The 23,424-nt window shown below is 41.3% G+C and overlaps 1 protein-coding gene across 10 annotated transcripts in view; it reads left to right on the forward strand.

The window, feature by feature from the left end:
• LOC139766060 (disks large homolog 4-like) overlaps window positions 1–23,424 on the forward strand; it is a 1,395,716-nt gene that overhangs the window by 1,259,526 nt on the left and 112,766 nt on the right. For 6 of the 10 annotated variants that reach the window (XM_071694237.1, XM_071694254.1, XM_071694216.1 and 3 more), the window contains 5 exons: window positions 10,840–11,053; window positions 11,222–11,361; window positions 11,590–11,738; window positions 23,049–23,149; window positions 23,311–23,416. In XM_071694237.1, coding sequence (XP_071550338.1) covers window positions 10,840–11,053; window positions 11,222–11,361; window positions 11,590–11,738; window positions 23,049–23,149; window positions 23,311–23,416 — 710 coding nt within the window. The remainder of the gene's footprint in view (window positions 1–10,839; window positions 11,054–11,221; window positions 11,362–11,589; window positions 11,739–23,048; window positions 23,150–23,310; window positions 23,417–23,424) is intronic. The other 4 variants (XM_071694246.1, XM_071694262.1, XM_071694219.1 and 1 more) reach the window with 1 other exon arrangement.

Raw genomic sequence — 23,424 nt, forward strand, 5'->3', positions numbered from 1 at the left:
TCACTCTATCTTTCCACCTCCAATTTGGTCTCCCTCTTCTCCTCGTTCCCTCCACCTCCGGCACATATATCCTCTTGGTCAATCTTTCCTCACTCATTCTCTCCATGTGCCCAAACCATTTCAAAACACCCTCTTCTGCTCTCTCAACCATGCTCTTTTTATTTCCACACATCTCTCTTACCCTTACGTTACTTACTCGATCAAACCACCTCACACCACACATTGTCCTCAAACATCTCATTTCCAGCACATCCATCCTCCTGCGCACAACTCTATCCATAGCCCACGCCTCGCAACCATACAACATTGTTGGAACCACTATTCCTTCAAACATACCCATTTTTGCTTTCCGAGATAATGTTCTCGACTTCCACACATTCTTCAAGGCTCCCAGAATTTTTGCCCTCTCCCCCACCCTATGATCCACTTCCGCTTCCATAGTTCCATCCGCTGCCAGATCCACTCCAGATATCTAAAAACACTTCACTTCCTCCAGTTTTTCTCCATTCAAACTCACCTCCCAATTGACTTGACCCTCAACCTACTGTACCTAATAACCTTGCTCTTATTCACATTTACTCTTAACTTTCTTCTTTCACACACTTTACCAAACTCAGTCACCAGCTTCTGCAGTTTCTCACATGAATCAGCCACCAGCGCTGTATCATCAGCGAACAACAACTGACTCACTTCCCAAGCTCTCTCATCCCCAACAGACTTCATACTTGCCCCTCTTTCCAAAACTCTTGCATTCACCTCCCTAACAACCCCATCCATAAACAAATTAAACAACCATGGAGACATCACACACCCCTGCCGCAAACCTACATTCACTGAGAACCAATCGCTTTCCTCTCTTCCTAGGGAGAATAAAAAGATGTTCTGGAAGGAGGTAAATAAAGTGCATAAGACAAGTGAGCAAATGGGAACTTCAGTGAAGGGCGCAAATGGGGAGGTGACAACAAGTAGTGGTGATGTGAGAAGGAGATGGAGTGAGTATTTTGAAGTTTGTTGAATGTGTTTGATGATAGAGTGGCAGATATAGGGTGTTTTGGTTGAGGTGGTGTGCAAAGTGAGAGGGTTAGGGAAAATGATTTGGTAAACAGAGAAGAGTAGTAAAAGCTTTGTGGAAGATGAAAGCCAGCAAGGCAGCAGGTTTGGATGGTATTGCAGTGGAATTTATTAAAAAAGGGGGTGACTGTATTGTTGACTGGTTGGTAAGGTTATTTAATGTATGTATGACTCATGGTGAGGTGCCTGAGGATTGGTGGAATGCGTGCATAGTGCCATTGTACAAAGGCAAAGGGGATAAGAGTGAGTGCTCAAATTACAGAGGTATAAGTTTGTTGAGTATTCCTGGGAAATTATATGGGAGGGTATTGATTGAGAGGGTGAAGGCATGTACAGAGCATCAGATTGGGGAAGAGCACTGTGGTTTCAGAAGTGGTAGAGGATGTGTGGATCAGGTGTTTGCTGTGAAGAATGTATGTGAGAAATACTTAGAAAAGCAAATGGATTTGTATGTAGCATTTATGGATCTGGAGAAGGCATATGTTGATAGAGATGCTCTGTGGAAGGTATTAAGAATATATGGTGTGGGAGGCAAGTTGTTAGAAGCAGTGAAAAGTTTTTATCGAGGATGTAAGGCATATATATATATATATATATATATTTTTTTTTTTTTTTTTTCATACTATTCGCCATTTCCCGCGATAGCGAGGTAGCGTTAAGAACAGAGGACTGGGCCTTTGAGGGAATATCCTCACCTGGCCCCCTTCTCTGTTCCTTCTTTTGGAAAATTAAAAAAAAATGAGAGGGGAGGATTTCCAGCCCCCCGCTCCCTTCCCTTTTAGTCGCCTTCTACGACATGCAGGGAATACATGGGAAGTATTCTTTCTCCCCTATCCCCAGGGATAATATATATATATATATATATATAATATATATATATATATATATTTTATATATATATATATATATATATATATATATATATTTTTTTTTTTTTTTTTTTACTTTGTCGCTGTCTCCCGCGTTTGCGAGGTAGCGCAAGGAAACAGACGAAAGAAATGGCCCAACCCCCCCATACACATGTATATAATACGTCCACACACGCAAATATACATACTACACAGCTTTCCATGGTTTACGCCAGACGCTTCACATGCCTTGATTCATCCACTGACAGCACGTCAGCCCCGGTATACCACATCGCTCCAATTCATCTATTCCTTCCCCTCCTTTCACCCTCCTGCATGTTCAGGCCCGATCACACAAAATCTTTTTACTCCATCTTTCCACCTCCAATTTGGTCTCCCACTTCTCCTCGTTCCCTCCACCTCCGACACATATATCCTCTTGGTCAATCTTTCCTCACTCATTCTCTCCATGTGCCCAAACCATTTCAAAACACCCTCTTCTGCTCTCTCAACCACGCTCTTTTTATTTCCACACATCTCTCTTACCCTTACGTTACTTACTCGATCAAACCACCTCACACCACACATTGTCCTCAAACATCTCATTTCCAGCACAACCACCCTCCTGCGCACAACTCTATCCATAGCCCACGCCTCGCAACCATACAAAATTGTTGGAACCACTATTCCTTCAAACATAACCATTTTTGCTTTCCGAGATAATGTTCTCGACTTCCACATTCTTCAAGGCTCCCAGGATTTTCGCCCCCTCCCCCACCCTATGATCCACTTCCACTTCCATGGTTCCATCCGCTGCCAGATCCATTCCCAGATATAAAAAACACTTTACTTCTTCCAGTTTTTCTCCATTCAAACTTACCTCCCAATTGACTTGACCCTCAACCCTACTGTACCTAATAACCTTGCTCTTATTCACATTTACTCTTAACTTTCTTCTATCACACACTTTACCAAACTCAGTCACCAGCTTCTGCAGTTTCTCGCATGAATCAGCCACCAGCACTGTATCATCAGCGAACAACAACTGACTCACTTCCCAAGCTCTCTCATCCACAACAGACTTCATACTTGCCCCTCTTTCCAAAACTCTTGCATTCACCTCCCTAACAACCCCATCCATAAACAAATTAAACAACCATGGAGACATCACACACCCCTGCCGCAAACCTACATTCACTGAGAACCAATCACTTTCCTCTCTTCCTACACGTACACATGCCTTACATCCTCGATAAAAACTTTTCACTGCTTCTAACAACTTGTCTCCCACACCATATATTCTTAATACCTTCCACAGAGCATCTCTATCAACTCTATCAGATGCCTTCTCCAGATCCATAAATGCTACATACAAATCCATTTGCTTTTCTAAGTATTTCTCACATACATTCTTCAAAGCAAACACCTGATCCACACATCCTCTACCACTTCTGAAACCACACTGCTCTTCCCCAATCTGCTGCTCTGTACATGCCTTCACCCTCTCAATCAATACCCTCCCATATAATTTACCAGGAATACTCAACAAACTTATACCTCTGTAATTTGAGCACTCACTCTTATCCCCTTTGCCTTTGTACAATGGCACTATGCACGCATTCCGCCAATCCTCAGGCACCTCACCATGAGTCATACATACATTAAATAACCTTACCAACCAGTCAATAATATATATATATATATATATATATATATATTTTTTTTTTTTTTTTTTTTTTTTTTTTTTTTTTTTATACTTTGTCGCTGTCTCCCGCGTTTGCGAGGTAGCGCAAGGAAACAGACGAAAGAAATGGCCCAACCCCCCCCCCCATACACATGTATATACACACGTCCACACACGCAAATATACATACCTACACAGCTTTCCATGGTTTACCCCAGACGCTTCACATGCCTTGCTTCAATCCACTGACAGCACGTCAACCCCTGTATACCACATGACTCCAATTCACTCTATTTCTTGCCCTCCTTTCACCCTCCTGCATGTTCAGGCCCCGATCACACAAAATCTTTTTCACTCCATCTTTCCACCTCCAATTTGGTCTCCCTCTTCTCCTCGTTCCCTCCACCTCCGACACATATATCCTCTTGGTCAATCTCTCCTCACTCATTCTCTCCATGTGCCCAAACCATTTCAAAACACCCTCTTCTGCTCTCTCAACCACGCTCTTTTTATTTCCACACATCTCTCTCACCCTTACGTTACTTACTCGATCAAACCACCTCACACCACACATTGTCCTCAAACATCTCATTTCCAGCACATCCATCCTCCTGCGCACATCTCTATCCATAGCCCACGCCTCGCAGCCATACAACATTGTTGGAACCACTATTCCCTCAAACATACCCATTTTTGCTTTCCGAGATAATGTTCTCGACTTCCACACATTTTTCAAGGCTCCCAAAATTTTCGCCCCCTCCCCCACCCTATGATCCACTTCCGCTTCCATGGTTCCATCCGCTGACAGATCCACTCCCAGATATCTAAAACACTTCACTTCCTCCAGTTTTTCTCCATTCAAACTCACCTCCCAATTGACTTGACCCTCACCCCTACTGTACCTAATAACCTTGCTCTTATTCACATTTACTCTCAACTTTCTTCTTCCACACACTTTACCAAACTCAGTCACCAGCTTCTGCAGTTTCTCACATGAATCAGCCACCAGCGCTGTATCATCAGCGAACAACAACTGACTCACTTCCCAAGCTCTCTCATCCCCAACAGACTTCATACTTGCCCCTCTTTCCAGGACTCTTGCATTTACCTCCCTTACAACCCCATCCATAAACAAATTAAACAACCATGGAGACATCACACACCCCTGCCGCAAACCTACATTCACTGAGAACCAATCACTTTCCTCTCTTCCTACACGTACACATGCCTTACATCCTCGATAAAAACTTTTCACTGCTTCTAACAACTTGCCTCCCACACCATATATTCTTAATACCTTCCACAGAGCATCTCTATCAACTCTATCATATGCCTTCTCCAGATCCATAAATGCTACATACAAATCCATTTGCTTTTCTAAGTATTTCTCACATACATTCTTCAAACCAAACACCTGATCCACACATCCTCTACCACTTCTGAAACCGCACTGCTCTTCCCCAATCTGATGCTCTGTACATGCCTTCACCCTCTCAATCAATACCCTCCCATATAATTTACCACCCTCCTGCGCACTCTCTTATATATATATATATATATATATATATATATATATATATATATTTTTTTTTTTTTTTTTTTTTTTTTCATACTATTTGCCATTTCCCGCGTTAGCGAGGTAGCGTTAAGAACAGAGAACTGGGCCTTAGAGGGAATATCCTCACCTGACCCCCTTCTCTGTTCCTTCTTTTGGAAAATTAAAAAAAAAAACAAGAAAGGGGAGGATTTCCAGCCACCCACTCCCTCCCCTTTTAGTCGCCTTCTACGACACGCAGGGAATACGTGGGAAGTATTCTTTCTCCCCTATCCCCAGGGATATATATATATATATATATATATATATATATATATATATATATATATATTTTTTTTTTTTTTTTTTTTTTTTTTTTGCTGTCTCTCGCGTTTGCGAGGTAGCGCAAGGAAACAGATGAAAGAAATGGCCCAACCCACCCCCATACACATGTATATACATACGTCCACACACGCAAATATACATACCTACACAGCTTTCCATGGTTTACCCCAGACGCTTCACATGCCTTGATTCAATCCACTGACAGCACGTCAACCCCGGTATACCACATAGCTCCAATTCACTCTATTCCTTGCCCTCCTTTCACCCTCCTGCATGTTCAGGCCCCGATCACAAAAAATCTTTTTCACTCTATCTTTCCACCTCCAATTTGGTCTCCCTCTTCTCCTCGTTCCCTCCACCTCCGGCACATATATCCTCTTGGTCAATCTTTCCTCACTCATTCTCTCCATGTGCCCAAACCATTTCAAAACACCCTCTTCTGCTCTCTCAACCATGCTCTTTTTATTTCCACACATCTCTCTTACCCTTACGTTACTTACTCGATCAAACCACCTCACACCACACATTGTCCTCAAACATCTCATTTCCAGCACATCCATCCTCCTGCGCACAACTCTATCCATAGCCCACGCCTCGCAACCATACAACATTGTTGGAACCACTATTCCTTCAAACATACCCATTTTTGCTTTCCGAGATAATGTTCTCGACTTCCACACATTCTTCAAGGCTCCCAGAATTTTTGCCCTCTCCCCCACCCTATGATCCACTTCCGCTTCCATAGTTCCATCCGCTGCCAGATCCACTCCCAGATATCTAAAACACTTCACTTCCTCCAGTTTTTCTCCATTCAAACTCACCTCCCAATTGACTTGACCCTCAACCCTACTGTACCTAATAACCTTGCTCTTATTCACATTTACTCTTAACTTTCTTCTTTCACACACTTTACCAAACTCAGTCACCAGCTTCTGCAGTTTCTCACATGAATCAGCCACCAGCGCTGTATCATCAGCGAACAACAACTGACTCACTTCCCAAGCTCTCTCATCCCCAACAGACTTCATACTTGCCCCTCTTTCCAAAACTCTTGCATTCACCTCCCTAACAACCCCATCCATAAACAAATTAAACAACCATGGAGACATCACACACCCCTGCCGCAAACCTACATTCACTGAGAACCAATCGCTTTCCTCTCTTCCTAGGGAGAATAAAAAGATGTTCTGGAAGGAGGTAAATAAAGTGCATAAGACAAGGGAGCAAATGGGAACTTCAGTGAAGGGCGCAAATGGGGAGGTGATAACAAGTAGTGGTGATGTGAGAAGGAGATGGAGTGAGTATTTTGAAGGTTTGTTGAATGTGTTTGATGATAGAGTGGCAGATATAGGGTGTTTTGGTTGAGGTGGTGTGCAAAGTGAGAGGGTTAGGGAAAATGATTTGGTAAACAGAGAAGAGGTAGTAAAAGCTTTGTGGAAGATGAAAGCCAGCAAGGCAGCAGGTTTGGATGGTATTGCAGTGGAATTTATTAAAAAAGGGGGTGACTGTATTGTTGACTGGTTGGTAAGGTTATTTAATGTATGTATGACTCATGGTGAGGTGCCTGAGGATTGGTGGAATGCGTGCATAGTGCCATTGTACAAAGGCAAAGGGGATAAGAGTGAGTGCTCAAATTACAGAGGTATAAGTTTGTTGAGTATTCCTGGGAAATTATATGGGAGGGTATTGATTGAGAGGGTGAAGGCATGTACAGAGCATCAGATTGGGGAAGAGCACTGTGGTTTCAGAAGTGGTAGAGGATGTGTGGATCAGGTGTTTGCTGTGAAGAATGTATGTGAGAAATACTTAGAAAAGCAAATGGATTTGTATGTAGCATTTATGGATCTGGAGAAGGCATATGTTGATAGAGATGCTCTGTGGAAGGTATTAAGAATATATGGTGTGGGAGGCAAGTTGTTAGAAGCAGTGAAAAGTTTTTATCGAGGATGTAAGGCATATATATATATATATATATATATTTTTTTTTTTTTTTTTTTTTTTTCATACTATTCGCCATTTCCCGCGATAGCGAGGTAGCGTTAAGAACAGAGGACTGGGCCTTTGAGGGAATATCCTCACCTGGCCCCCTTCTCTGTTCCTTCTTTTGGAAAATTAAAAAAAAATGAGAGGGGAGGATTTCCAGCCCCCCGCTCCCTTCCCTTTTAGTCGCCTTCTACGACACGCAGGGAATACGTGGGAAGTATTCTTTCTCCCCTATCCCCAGGGATAATATATATATATATATATATATATATATATATATATATATATATATATATATATATATATATATATATATATATATATTTTTTTTTTTTTTTTTTTTACTTTGTCGCTGTCTCCCGCGTTTGCGAGGTAGCGCAAGGAAACAGACGAAAGAAATGGCCCAACCCCCCCCATACACATGTATATACATACGTCCACACACGCAAATATACATACCTACACAGCTTTCCATGGTTTACGCCAGACGCTTCACATGCCTTGATTCAATCCACTGACAGCACGTCAGCCCCGGTATACCACATCGCTCCAATTCACTCTATTCCTTGCCCTCCTTTCACCCTCCTGCATGTTCAGGCCCCGATCACACAAAATCTTTTTCACTCCATCTTTCCACCTCCAATTTGGTCTCCCTCTTCTCCTTGTTCCCTCCACCTCCGACACATATATCCTCTTGGTCAATCTTTCCTCACTCATCCTCTCCATGTGCCCAAACCACTTCAAAACACCCTCTTCTGCTCTCTCAACCATGCTCTTTTTATTTCCACACATCTCTCTTACCCTTACGTTACTCACTCGATCAAACCACCTCACACCACACATTGTCCTCAAACATCTCATTTCCAGCACATCCATCCTCCTGTGCACAACTCTATCCATAGTCCACGCCTCGCAACCATACAACATTGTTGGAACCACTATTCCTTCAAACATACCCATTTTTGCTTTCCGAGATAATGTTCTCGACTTCCACACATTCTTCAAGGCCCCCAGAATTTTCGCCCCCTCCCCCACCCTATGATCCACTTCCGCTTCCATGGTTCCATCCGCTGCCAGATCCACTCCCAGATATCTAAAACACTTCACTTCCTCCAGTTTTTCTCCATTCAAACTCACCTCCCAATTGACTTGACCCTCAACCCTACTGTACCTAATATATAATATATATATATATATATATATATATATATATATATATATATATATATATATATATATATATATATATATATTGATTGAGTAAGTAATGATAGGGTAAGAGAGATGTGTGGTAATAAAAAGAGGGTGTTTTGAAATGGTTTGGTCACATGGAAAGAATGAGTGAGGAAAGATTGACCAAGAGGATATATGAGTCAGAGGTGGAGGGAACGAGAAGTGGGAGACCAAATTGAAGGTGGAAAGATGGAATGAAAAAGATTTTGTGATCGGGGCCTGAACATGCAGGAGGGTGAAAGGCGTACAAGGAATAGAGTGAATTGGAACAATGTGGTATACCGGGGTTGACGTGCTGTCAATGGGTTGAACCAGGGCATGTGAAGCGTTTGGGGTAAACCATGGAAAGTTCTGTGGGGCCTGGATGTGGAAAGGGAGCTGTGGTTTCAGTGCATTATACATGACAGCTGGAGACTGAGTATGAACGAATGTGGCCTTTGTTGTCTTTTCCTAGAGCTACCTCGTGCACATGCGGGGGAAGGGGGTTGTTATTTCATGTGTGGCGGGGTGGTGATGGGAATGAATAAATGCAGACAGTATGAATTATGTACATGTATATATATATATATATGTATTTGTCTGTGTGTGTGTGTATATATATGTATACGTTGAGATGTATAGGTATGTATATTTGCGTGTGTGGACGTGTATGTATATACATGTGTATGTAGGTGGGTTGGGCCATTCTTTCCTCCTTTGCGCTGCCTTGCTAACACAGGAGACAGCGACAAAGCAAAATAGATAAATAAATAGAAATATATATATGTATTCCCTGGGGATAGGGGAGAAAGAATACTTCCCACATATTCCCTGCATGTCGTAGAAGGCGACTAAAAGGGGAGGGAGCGGGTGGCTGGAAATCCTCCCCCCCCCCCCCCCCCCTCTCTCTCTCTCTCTCTCTCTCTCTCTCTCTCTCTCTCTCTCTCTCTCTCTTTTTCGAAAAGAAGGAACAGAGAAGGGGGCCAGGTGAGGATATTCCCTCAAAGGCCCAGTCCTCAGTTCTTAATGTTACCTCACTAACGCAGGAAATGGCGAATAGTATGAAAGAAAGAAAAGATTATATATATTACACATGACAGCTAGAGACTGAGTTTGAACGAATGTGGCCTTTTTTTGTCTTTTCCTGGCACTACCCCAGTGAAGGGAGGAGGTTTGCTATTTCCTGTGTGGCGAGGTAGCGATAGAAATGGATGCAGGCAAGCAGGTATGAATATGTATATGTGTATATATGTATATGTATGTGTATGGGCGTTTATGTATATATACATGTGTACGAGAGGATGGGCCATTCTTCATCTGTTTCCTGGCGCTATCTCGCTAACATGGGAAAAGCGATTTTATATATATATATATATATATATATATATATATATATATATATATATATATATATATATATATATATTCCTTCCTTGCTTCAAACTATTCGCCATTTCCCGCATTAGCAAGGTAGCGTTAAGAACAGAGGACTGGGCCTCTGAGGGAATATCCTCACCTGGCCCCCTTCTCTGTTCCTTCTCTTGGAAAGTTAAAAAAAAAAACAAGAGGGGAGGATTTCCAGCCCCCCGCTCCCTCCCCTTTTAGTCGCCTTCTACGACACGCAGGGAATACGTGGGAAGTATTCTTTCTCCCCTATCCCCAGGGATTATACATATATATATATATATATACATATATATATATATATATATATATATATATATATATATATATATATATTATCCCTGGGGATAGGGGAGAAAGAATACTTCCCACGTATTCCCTGCGTGTCGTAGAAGGCGACTAAAAGGGGAGGGAGCGGGTGGCTGGAAATTCTCCCCTTTCTTGTTTTTTTTTAATTTTCCAAAAGAAGGAACAGAGAAGGGGGTCAGGTGAGGATATTCCCTCTAAGGCCCAGTTCTCTGTTCTTAACGCTACCTCGCTAACGCGGGAAATGGCAAATAGTATGAAAAAAAAATATATATATATATATATATATATATATATATATATATATATATGTGTGTGTGTGTCTGTGTGTCAATGTGGCAGATAAAGCAGATATATGAAATACATTTTTAGTGTGTGTATATGTATACATGTCTAAAAAAAACCATGACAGTAATGTTTGCATTATTAGATTAATCCATTTCTTTTTACAGAGAACCTCGCAGAGTAACCCTAACCAAAGGTACAACAGGTTTGGGTTTTAACATAGTTGGTGGTGAGGATGGTGAAGGAATATTCATTTCTTTCATTTTGGCTGGGGGACCTGCTGACCTTTCTGGTGAACTAAGGCGTGGAGACCAAATCCTTAATGTTAATGGCACTGATCTGCGATCTGCTACACATGAACAGGCAGCTCAGACACTAAAGGTATGTGATTTGATGTGGTAGTTGAAAAATTTGGTCAATATATAGTGTTCACTTGAGAATACTTAGAGTTTAGAGGTAAGAAAATATTTTTAGGGAATGTAATTTGTGAAATAATGCATTGTCCTTGTATTTGGAACAGATGTAAACTTTTATTATACGCACTAACAGGGATGCGGACAGACGGTGAACTTGACGGTGCAATATAAACCTGATGAGTACAATCGCTTTGAGGCCAAAATCCATGACCTTAAGCAACAGATGATGTCTGGCACTCTCAGAACCACTCAGAAGCGCAGTCTCTATGTCAGGTAGTGTTGGGTGTCATGAAATTAACTTTAATCTGATCATGATCACTGCAGTAATGTGGTAACTAGTTCAGTGCCTCAGAAGTAAAAGTTTGTTTATTTCAAACATATTGATAAAAGTGCGAGGATACAGGTGATTTAGATACTTTTCAGTATGTCTTTCTTGTCATATTTAAAATCTTTTCTTGAAACGTAAGTAGTACCTCTTTCCAAGAATTAAACATCTTCCAGAGCTCTGTTTGACTATGATCCCAACCGAGATGATGGCTTGCCTTCTCGTGGTCTTGCTTTCAACTATGGAGAAATTCTTCATGTCACAAATGCTTCTGATGACCAGTGGTGGCAAGCCAGACGTGTCCTGCCAACAGGCGAGGAAGAGGGTGAGTATAATGGAATAGAGAGGAGTGTATCTTGATTAGCTAAAGGTATACATGATTAGCATTTGGGGCCCCCCACTTAACAGAAATAATTCTTTATGCTTTCAAGCATACTCTTCTTTACCTCGCAAAATTTATGAACTATATACATTTGGTGCAATATCGATATGTATGTAATGATCTTTAGCATGAAGTTTGATTTTTTAAGTGTTGTAACTTGCAAGAATGTTATTGTAGCTGAACTGAATTTTTATTAATCTTTATGATATATTTGATTTTATTCATATCAAAGTATTGAAACCGTTAGTTTGAATACTTTGAATTTGTTTATTTTCTTTATGTTTGAATAATTTTTTTATCTGTTCATTAATGATTAGAAAAGCAATGAAAAACTTTTTTGTTATCAAGATGCTCTACAAATTTATCAAATGAATGTATCTATCCCAGTCTGTCTGTCTATCAATCTATATCTTTGATGACCGTTCCAGCCGGGAACTCCCATCAAGGGGGTGGCCCCAGCAAAAGAGTCTTCACTTATCTCTGTCTGTATATGCTTCCCTGCATATGCCATTCTACGCATTCTTTCACCATCTGTCTCCCTCCAGTGTTCTTCTACTCTTTTTCCCCATATCACAAGTGGTCTTCCTCTCACACCAATCCCTTTAATGGTACTACATAAACTCTCCTTGTAAACTGCCCGTCTTGCATTCTTACCATGTGCCCAAACCTCCTCAAAGTATTACGTTTCACTTACTCTCCCAATTCATTTTCTTTGATTTCCCACCATACCAAGTTTCTAATACATTCTTTCATTTCTTTCCTCATTCTATATAGTCATACCACATTCGTCTCTCATATAGCTCATTTCTGCAGTCTGGATTTTTGACCTATGTGACTTACTCCATGTTAATGTTTTGGTTGCATAGGTCAGGGTTAGAAGGACTGTGCTGCCCCTCAATCCTCTCTTCACTTCCATACTTACACCTCTACCCTTCTGTTGAGGGACCCAGTGACTCTTCTACCTTGTATTGCTCTCTCCCTTCACTCTCCTTCCAAACCTCCTCAAAGTATTACGTTTCACTTACTCTCCCAATTCATTTTCTTTGATTTCCCACCATACCAAGTTTCTAATACATTCTTTCATTTCTTTCCTCATTCTATATAGTCATACCACATTCGTCTCTCATATAGCTCATTTCTGCAGTCTGGATTTTTGACCTATGTGACTTACTCCATGTTAATGTTTTGGTTGCATAGGTCAGGGTTAGAAGGACTGTGCTGCCCCTCAATCCTCTCTTCACTTCCATACTTACACCTCTACCCTTCTGTTAAGGGACCCAGTGACTCTTCTACCTTGTATTGCTCTCTCCCTTCACTCTCCTTCCATATCACCAAAGTTACCCAAGACAGCTCCTACATACTTAAATTCTCTCATCTCTTCCAGTCTTTCTCCCTCTGTATCCAAAACACTGTTTAGTATGCTTTCTTCTCTCATCTGTGTGATTTTGCAAAATCTGTACTTTCACTCTTCCTTTCAAGCACTATTACTTTACTTTTACTTGCATTTACTTTCAATTGTCTATCATAAAACACACTTACAACCTATTGCAACTCCTCTTCATTCTCAACAAACAACACAGTATCATCCCAGACAGGCTTGCCACTAGCCACCGTACTTCTCTGCCATGCTCCATCTCAGCACCCTCTTTCCCTAGTTTTGCTTTCATTTCTTATTACTCCATCCATGTAAATATATTAAAAAGTCATGGTGACATCACACAACCCTGCCTTACACCCACATGTATGCCAAAACTTTTCCTCAACTCTTTATCCATCCGCACACATGCATTTGCTCCTCTACAGAAGGTTTTCTTACAATCCAGCTATTGTTCCTCTACTCTGTATATCCTTAACACATCCCATAAAGCATTCCATTCAACTCTGTCATATGCTTTCTCCAGATCCATAAAAGCTGCATACATCTTCTTAACTTTTGCTAAATACTTTTCCACCATTGTCTTTACCATACATCCCTTACCTTCCCTAAAACTCCCTTGCTCCTCACTTAGTCTGCATTCAGTCACTTCTATCGCTCTATCAATCAGCATTCTTGCGTACACTTTTCCTGGTATACATGTCAGACTTATTCCCCTATAATTGCTACAAACATCCATAGCACCTTTTACTTTGAATAAAGGAACAATGATAGTGTTCACCCAGTCTTCAGGCACAACCCTCTGTTTCCATGCTAAATTGCATATCAGGTTTATCCACTCTCATCACACTTTCTCCTCCATACTTCAGCATTTTAGCCATAATCCCATCCACTTCAGATGCCTTTCCTACCTTCAATCTCATTATTGCCCTTTTTGTCTTGCATTTTTTTTATTGGCCCTTGCACTTATATCCTCTTCCTTCCAATCTCCTTTCCCATGTAAGTAATAACTGCTGCATCAACTTCTCTCACATTCATCAATTGTTCAGAATACTCTTTCCATCTTCATTTCTCTTCCTCCTGTTGATTCAGCAACTCCCCTTCCTTGCTTCTCACATTAAGATTTCCACTTTTACATCTACCTCTTTCCTTTTCCACCCCCTTTCATTACAATTTTGTATTTTCCCTAAACTTTTCTGTCAACTTACAAAATCTTCATCTACTCATATTTTGCTTTCCACTCACAGTTCTTAACATTCTGCTTACACACTTTATATTCTTCCCTCCTCCTTTGCTGAACTTCCATTGGTACATTCCTTTCGTGCAATCCCTCTCTTCCACAGCATTTTTAATCTCTTCTACCTACTATGCATAGCAGTGAAAAGTTTTTATCGAGGATGTAAGGCATATGTACGAGTAGGAAGAGAGGAAAGTGATTGGTTCTCAGCGAATGTTGGTTTGCGGCAGGGGTGTGTGATGTCTCCATGGTCGTTTAATTTGTTTATGGATAGGGTTGTTAGGGAGATGAATGCAAGAGTTTTGGAGAGAGAGGGGCAAGTATGCAGTCTGTTGTGGATGAGAGGGCTTGGGAAGTGAGTCAGTTGTTGTTCGCTGATGATACAGCACTGGTGGCTAATTTGGATGAGAAACTGCAGAAGCTGGTGACTGAGTTTGGTAAAGTGTGAAAGAAGAAAGCTGAGAGTAAACGTGAATAAGAGCAAGGTTATTAGGTTCAGTAGGGTTGAGGGACAAGTCAATTGGGAGGTAAGTTTGAATGGAGAAAAACTGGAGGAATTGAAGCGTTTTAGATATCTGGGAGTGGATTTAGCAGTGGATGGAACCATGGAAGCGGAAGTGAGTCACAGGGTGGGGGAGGAGGCGAAGGGTCTGGGAGCATTGAAAAATGTGTGGAAGGCGAGAACATTATCTTGGTAAGCAAAAATGTGTATGTTTGAAGGAATAGTGGTTCCAATAGTGTTATATGGTTGTGAGGTGTGGGCTATAGATAGGGTTGTGCAGAGGAGGGTGGATGTGTTGAAAATGAGATGTTTGAGGACAATATGTGGTGTGAGGTGGTTTGATCGAGCAAGTAATGAAAGGGTAAGTGAGATGTGTTGTAATAAAAAGAGTGGTTGAGAGAGCAGCAGAGGGTGTATTGAAATGGTTTGGTCACATGGAGAGAATGAGTGAGGAAAAATTGACAAAGAAGATATATGTGTCAGAGGTGGAGTGAACGAGGAGAAGTGGGAGACCAAATTGGAGGTGGAAGGATGGAGTGAAAAAGATTTTGAGCGATTAGGGCCTGAACATGCAGGAGGGTGAAAAGTGTGCAAGGAGTAGAGTGAATTGGAACGATGTGGTATACCGGGGTAGATGTGCTGTCAATGGATTGAACCAGGGCATGTGAAGCATCTGGGGTAAACCATGGAAAGTTTTGTGGGGCCTGGATGTGGAAAGGGAGCTGTGGTTTTGGTGCATTATACATGACAGCTAGAGACTGAATGTGAACGAATGTGGCCTTTGTAGTCTTTTCCTAGGGCTACCTCGCGCACATAAGGGGGGTGGGGGTTGTCATTTCATGTGGTGAGGTGGCGACGGGAATGGATAAGGGCAGACAGTATGAATTATGTACGTGTGTATATATGTATATGTCTGTGTATATATATGTATACATTGAGATATATAGTTATGTATATGTGTGTGTGTGGATGTGTATGTATATACATGTGTATGTGGGTGGGTTGGCCATTCTTTCGTCTGTTTCCTTGCGCTACCTCGCTAACACAGGAGACAGCGACAGAGTATGAAAATAATGAAAATAATATGTATACGTTGAAATGTATAGGTATGTATATGTGCATGTGTGGGTGTTTATGTATATACATGTGTATGTGGGTGGGTTGGGCCATTCTTTCATCTGTTTCCTTGCCTCCTACCTCACAAACACAGGAGACAGCATCATAGTATAGTAAGAAAAATATATATTTTTATATTTTTAATCCCTGGGGATAGGGGAGAAAGAATACTTCCCACATATTCCCTGCATGTTGTAGAGGGTGACTAAAAGGGGAGGGAGTGGAGGGCTGGAAATCCTCCTCTCTTGTTATTAACTTTCCAAGAGAAGGAACAGAGATGGGGACCAGGTGAGGATATTCCCTCAAAGGCTCAGTCCTCTGTTCTTAATGCTACCTCACTAATGTCTGAAATGGCAAATAGCATGAAAGAAAAGAAATTTATTTTTCACACACATTCGTCATTTACATGTTAGTTAGGGGGCGTTAAGAACAGAGGACTGAGCCTAAGAGGGAAGATCCTCACTTGGCCCCCTTCTCCGTTCTTTATTTAGGAAAAGTAAAAATTGGAAGGAAGGATTTCCAGTCCCCACTCCCTTCCCTTTTAATCGTCTTTTACAACGTACAGGGAATATATGGGAAGTATTCTTTCTCCCTTATCCCCTGGAAATAGATGAAGAATGGCCTATCCACTCATATACACATACATATGCATACACCAACATATACATAAATACACATGTACATATTCATACTTGCTAGCCTTTATCCTTTCCAGTCACTACCCTCTCCCACAGGAAACAGCATTGCTGCTCCCTGCTTCGGTGAGGTAGCACCAGGAAAACGACAAAGAAGGCCACATTCGTTCACACTCAGTCTCTAGCTGTTATGAGTAATGCACTGATACCGCAGCTCCCTATCCACATCCAGGCCCCACAGACCCTTCCATGGTTTACCACAGATGTTTCAAATTCCCACATCGTTCCAATTCACTCTATTCCTTGCACACCTCACCCTCCTGTATGTTCAGGCCCCAATCACTCAAAATCTTTTTTACTCCTTCCTTCCACAACCAATTTGGTCTCCCACTTCTTGTTCCCTTCACCTCTGACATAAATATCCTCTTTATCAACCTTTGCTCTCTCATTCTATCATTATGTCCAAACCATTTCAAGACACCCTCTTCTGCTCTCTCAACCAAACTTTTTATTTCCACACATATCATTTACCCTTTCATTACTTACTTAACTAAACCCCCTCACACCACATATTGTCCTCAAACATTTCATTTCCAACACATCCACCCTCCTACCTACAACCCTATCCATAGCCCAAGCCTTGCAACCATATAACATTGTTGGAACTACTATTCCTTTAAACATACCCATTTTTGCTCTACGAGATAATGCTCTCTCCTTCCACACATTCTTCATCGCTCTGAAAACCTTCTCCCCCTTCCCCACCCTGTGACTCACTTTTAACTTCCATGGTTCCATTTGCTGCTAAGTCTGCTCCCAGATATCTATAGCACTTCACTTCCACCAATTTTTCTCCATTCAAACTTTTTTTTATACATAATTGCTGTTTCTCACGTCAGCAAGGTAGTGCCATGAAACAGACGAAGAATGGCCCATCCACTCATATATGCATATATATATACATAAAAGCCCACATACCCACATATATATACACATACATATCAACATATATTTTCCTCCTTCCAAAACATCTTTTTATTCTCTCTAAAGTTTATTGATACTCTCTCACCCCAACTCATTTGCCCTCTTTTTCAACTCTTGCACCTTTCACTTGACCTCTTGCCACTTTCTTTTATATGTCTCCCCATCATTTGCACTACTCCCATGCAAATATCGTCCAAACACCTCTCTTTTCTCTTTCACTAACATTCTTATTTCTTCGTCCCACTACTCATAGCCCTTTCTAATCTGCCCACCTCCCACTTTTCTCATACCACATGCATCTTATGCGAAATTCATCACTACTTCCATAAATTCATCTCATTCCTCACCCACTCCCCTCATGTCATTTGCTCTTACCTTTTACCATTTTGCTCTCAATCTCTCCTGATACTTCCTCACACAAGTCTTTCCAAGCTCACATACTGTTGCCACTCTCTTCTCTCCAACATTCTCTCTTCTTCTCTAAAAGCCTCTACAAATCTTCACCTTCACCTTCACAAGATAGTGATCAGATATCCCTCCAGCTGCCCCTCTGAGCACATTAACATCCAAAAGTCTCTCTTTTACACGCCTATCAATTAACACTTAGTCCAATAATGCGCTTTGACCATCTCTCTTACTGACATGTATATACTTATGTATATTTCTCTTTAAACCAGGTATTCCCAGTCACCAGTCTTTTTTCAGCACACAGATCCACAAGTTTTTCACCATTTCCATTCTCAACACTAGACACCCTATGTACATCAAATATACTCTTAGCTGCCATTCAAGCTTACATCCCAGTTTACTTGTCTCTCAGCCTTACTGAACCTAATGACCATGCTCTTATTCACATACACTGAACTTTCTCCTTTCACACACTTTTTCAAACTCTGTCTCCAACTTCTGCAGTTTTTCACTCAAATCAGTCACCAGGGCTGTATCATCAGTGAACAAGTGACTCACTTCCCAAGCCCTCTCATCCCCTTCATACTGCATACTTGCCCCTCTCTCCAACACTCTTGCATTTACCTCCCTAATCACCCCATCCATAAACAAATTAAACAACTATGGGGCATCACACATCCCTACCGCAGACCGATCATCACTGCGAACCAATCACACCTTTCTCTTCCTACTCATATACATGCCTTACATCCTTGATGGAAACTTTTCACTACTTCTGACAGCTTACCTCTCACACCATATGCTCTTAAGACCTTCCACAAAGCATCTCTTATCAACCTTATCATATGCATTCTCCAGATCCATAAATGCTTCATACATATCCATTTGTTATTCTGTTCTTCAAAGCAAACACCTGATTCACACATCCTCTACCAATTCTGAAACCACACTGCTCTTCCTCAGTCCGATGCCCTCAATACCCTACCATTTAATTTCATAGGAACATTCAACAAACTTATGCCTCTAGTTTGAACTCTCACGTTTATCTCCTTTTGCCTTTGTAAGGTGGCCTATCTCAGGCACTTCACCATGATCCATGCATACATTAAATGTCCTTACCAATCAACAACACAGTTACCCCTTTTTTAATAAATTCCTCCGCAATACTATCCAAACCCGTGACCTTGCCGGATTTCATCTTCTCAAAGCTTTCGCTATCTCTTCTCTCTTAACCAAACCATTCTCCCTGACCCTCTCTCTTCACTTAGTACCCTAATAAAAAAACCCAACATCTGCCACTGTATCATCAGACACATTCAACAAACCTTCTAAATACTTGCTTCATCTCTACCCGTTATTACCTCCCCCTTGCCCCTTTCACAGATATTCCCATTGTTCGCTTGTCTTACGCATGTTATGCACCTCCTTCCAAATTATCTTTTTATTCTCTCTAAAGTTTAATGATACTTTCTCACCCCATCTCTCATCTGCCCTCTTTTTCAATCCTTGCACTTTCCTCTTGACCTCCTGCCGCTTTCTTTTATGCATCTCCCAGTCATTTGCACTCCTTCATTGTAAGTATCGTCCAAATGCCTCTCTTTTCTCTTTCACTAACACTTAACTTCTTCATCCCACCATGCACTACCCTTTCTAATCTGCCCACCTCCCATCTTTCTCATGCCACATGCATCTTTTGCACATGCCATCACTGCTTCCCTAAATATATCCCATTCCTCTCCCACTCCCCTCATGTCATTTGGTTTCACCTTTTTCCATTCTACACTCAGTCTCTCCTGGTGCTTCCTCACACAAGTTTCCTTTCCAAGCTCGCTCACTCTCACCATTCTCTTCTCCCTAACATTTTGTCTTTTTTTTTTGAAATCCTCTACAAATCTTTACCTTCGCCTCCACAAGACAGTGTTCAGACCCCTCCAGTTGCCCTTCTCAGCACATTAACATCCAGAAGTCTCTCTTTTACATGCCTATCCTTTAATGCCCTTTGACTATCTCTTCTGCTCACATATGTATACTTATGTATATCTCTCTTTTTAAACCAGGTATTCTTAATTGCCAGTCTTTTTTCAACACAGATTCACAAGTTCTTCACCATTTCCATTTACAATACTGAATACCCCATGTACACCAATTATACCCTCAGTTGCCACATTACTCACCACATTTAAATCACCCATTACTACTACCCGGTCTTGTGCATCAAAGCTTCTGACACACTCATTGAGCTGCTCCCAAACACTTTCCTCATGATCTTTCTTCTCACAACCAGGTGCATTGTCTTTCAGTTTTACCCACATCAATCTAGAATTTACTTTCTTACACTCTATCACACACTCCCACAACTCCTGCCTCAGAAGTAGTGCTACTCCTTCCTTAACCCTTGTCCTCTCACCAACCCCTGACTTTACTCCTAAGACTTTTCCAGACCAGTCTTCCTTTTACTCTAGAGCTTCGTTTCACTCAGAGCCAGAAAATCCAGGTTTCTTTCCTCAAACACATTACCTATCTATCCTTTCTTCTCATCTTGGTTACATCCGCAGACATTCTGACACCCCTAGTCTGAGCCTCCGAAGAGGATGAGCACTCCCCGCTTGACTCCTTCTGTTTTCCCTTTTAGAAATTTAAATACAAGGAGTGGAGGGTTTCCAGGCCCCCCCCGCCCTGCTCCCTTTAGTCACATCCTATGACACGCAGGAATATGTGGGAAGTATTCTTTCTCCATCATCCCCTATATATATCTGTTGCTTGTTCCCTTTGGGAACTCCCATGAAAGGAGTGGCCACAGGAAAAGTCTCATCTTATCCCTTTCCTTGTATGTCTCTTTCACATATACTAGTCCATGCATTTTTTATCCATTTCTCCCTCTCCAGTACTCTTCCACTCTATTTTCTCATGTCACAGGTGGTCTTCTCTTGCACCAACACCTTTAATTGTAATGTCATACTTTCTCCTTGTAAACGCCCTGTCTTGCCATCTTTCCAGATGCCCAGCCACCACAAAGCATTACATTTCTCCCCTATCCCCTATATATATCTGTTGCTCATTCCCTTTGGGAACTCCTACGAAAGGAGTGGCCATGGGAAGAGTCTCAACTTATCCCTTTCCTTGTATGTCTCCTTCACATATGCTAGTCCACGCATTTTTCACCCGCTTCTCCCTCTCCAGTACTCTTCCTCTCTATTTCCTCATGTCACAGGTGGTACTCTCTTGCACCAACACCTTTAATTGTAATGTCATACTTTCTCCTTGTGAACTCCCTGTCTTGCCTTCTTTCCAGATGCCCAGCCACCACAAAGCATCACATTTCACCCACTATACCACTCCACAATTAATTCCCTTTGCATTCTCAGCTGTACCAGATCTTTCATGCACCCCCTCATCCGATTCTTCATTCCTTGTCGTACCACATGCTCCTCTCAAATAACTCATCCCATGTCCATGTTTTGGCTGTATAGGTTAGGGTTGGGAGGACTGTACTGTCTCTTTATCCTTTTTTCACTTCCATACTTACACTACCCTTCATTATTGTATTACAGGAACTAATGACTCTTCTAAACCAATTTAATGTTAGGTAAACTCACAGATGTGGAAAAAAGATCTGCTAGATAAGTGTACTGTACTGCTCTCTCCCATATACTTCAGTTGTGTCACCTCTTCCATTCTTTCTTACCTCCATATCTTTAACAAAGTTTAGTACAGTTTTTCTCTGTAGGGCTGAGCAGACTCTACTTTCACTGTTTCCTTTCAAATACTATTTCTTTGCTTTTAGATGCATTTACCTTCAATCGCCAATGCTTACACATATCGTAAAATGCATATGCCCTACTTCACACCCTCATGCATACAGATACTTTTGCCCAAATCTCCATCCACTGTACATGCAGGTGCTCCTCTGTAGAAGGCTTTCACACCATCCAATAGTTGTATCCCCAACCCCCATATATCCGTAACACATCCATTAAAGCATTTCACTTGACTTTGTCATATGCTTTCTCCAAATCCATAAAAACTGCATACAGCTTCTCATCTTTTGCTAGATGCTTTTCCAACGTCTTTCTCTGCATATATCTGGTCCTACCCTTCCTAAAACACACTTGCCCCTCACTTATTCTCCATTCAGTCAGTTCCATCACTTTGTCGTTCAACACTCTTGCATACACTTTTCCTGGTGCAGTTAACAGTCTTATTCCCCTATAATTGTACTTTTTTCTCTGAATAATGGAACAATAATAGCTTTCACCTAGTCCTCAAGCACACCCTTCTGCTTTCATGCTAGATTATTTTTCAAATTCATCCACTGTATCACGTTTTCTCTTCTATATTTTAATATTTCAAGTGTAATCCCGTGCACTCCAGGTGTCTTTCTTACCTTCATCCTCATTATTGCCCTTTTTACCCCCTTTCTGTCACCTTCTGCACTTGTATCCTTTTCCTTCAATCCTCGTTACCCATGCATGTAACAATTGCTGCCTCATCTTCTTCCACATTCATCAGTTCTTCAAAATACTCTCCATCTTCCTTTCACATCCTCCTTTTAAATCAGCAACTCCCAATCCCTGTTTCTGAAATTTACACCTCTGCTCTTACATCCACCCTTTGTTTTTTCACCTCCTTCTGTGACAGTTTCATATTTTTTCTTAAACTTTTTACTCATTCTTCCAGAATCTTTATCTACTCTTCCTTTGCTTTCCCCTCAAAGGTTCTTGATATCCTGCTTAAACATTTTATATTTGTCCCTCTTCTTTTGCTGAACTTCCACTGGTACATTCCTGTCAAGCAGTCTGTCTTATGCCTTTTTCTTTTGTGCAGCACTCCAAATCTCTTCCGTCCACCATGCACTGCCACTTTTATTCGTATATCTCACAATCTTGTATCCAAGTACTAATTCTGCAGTCTTTAGCAGTCTTTCTCAAAACTTTTTAAACCCCTCAGTCTCATATGGTATTGGCATACTTAATGAGTAATTCCTTCATTTTCTCAGGCACAACTGGAATCATTCCCTCTAAAGCCCGTTGGGAAAAGAAACAAAAAGCTCGACTTCGGTCTGTGGCCTTCCAGGGCAAGAACAATGCTGATGCAAGGGTTAGTCACTTTTTTTTATAGGATTCTCACTCATATTAATGTACATTTCATTAAATTGTAATGATTAATGATGAAAATTACCTGTCAGTAGTACTGCACCATCATATTCATTTTCAGTCCCTTTGTAATGTATTCAGCTTCATGAAAGCTTTTCATTTCAGCAGTCAACACTAGAGAGGAAGAAGAAAACACTGTCATTCAGCCGTAAATTCCCATTCCTGAATAAGAGCAAAGATGACAAGTCTGAAGATGGTTCTGACAATGAGCGTGAGTAC

This window comes from Panulirus ornatus, chromosome 4 (genome assembly GCF_036320965.1).
Source record: "Panulirus ornatus isolate Po-2019 chromosome 4, ASM3632096v1, whole genome shotgun sequence".
Classification (NCBI taxonomy): Eukaryota; Metazoa; Arthropoda; class Malacostraca; order Decapoda; family Palinuridae; genus Panulirus; species Panulirus ornatus.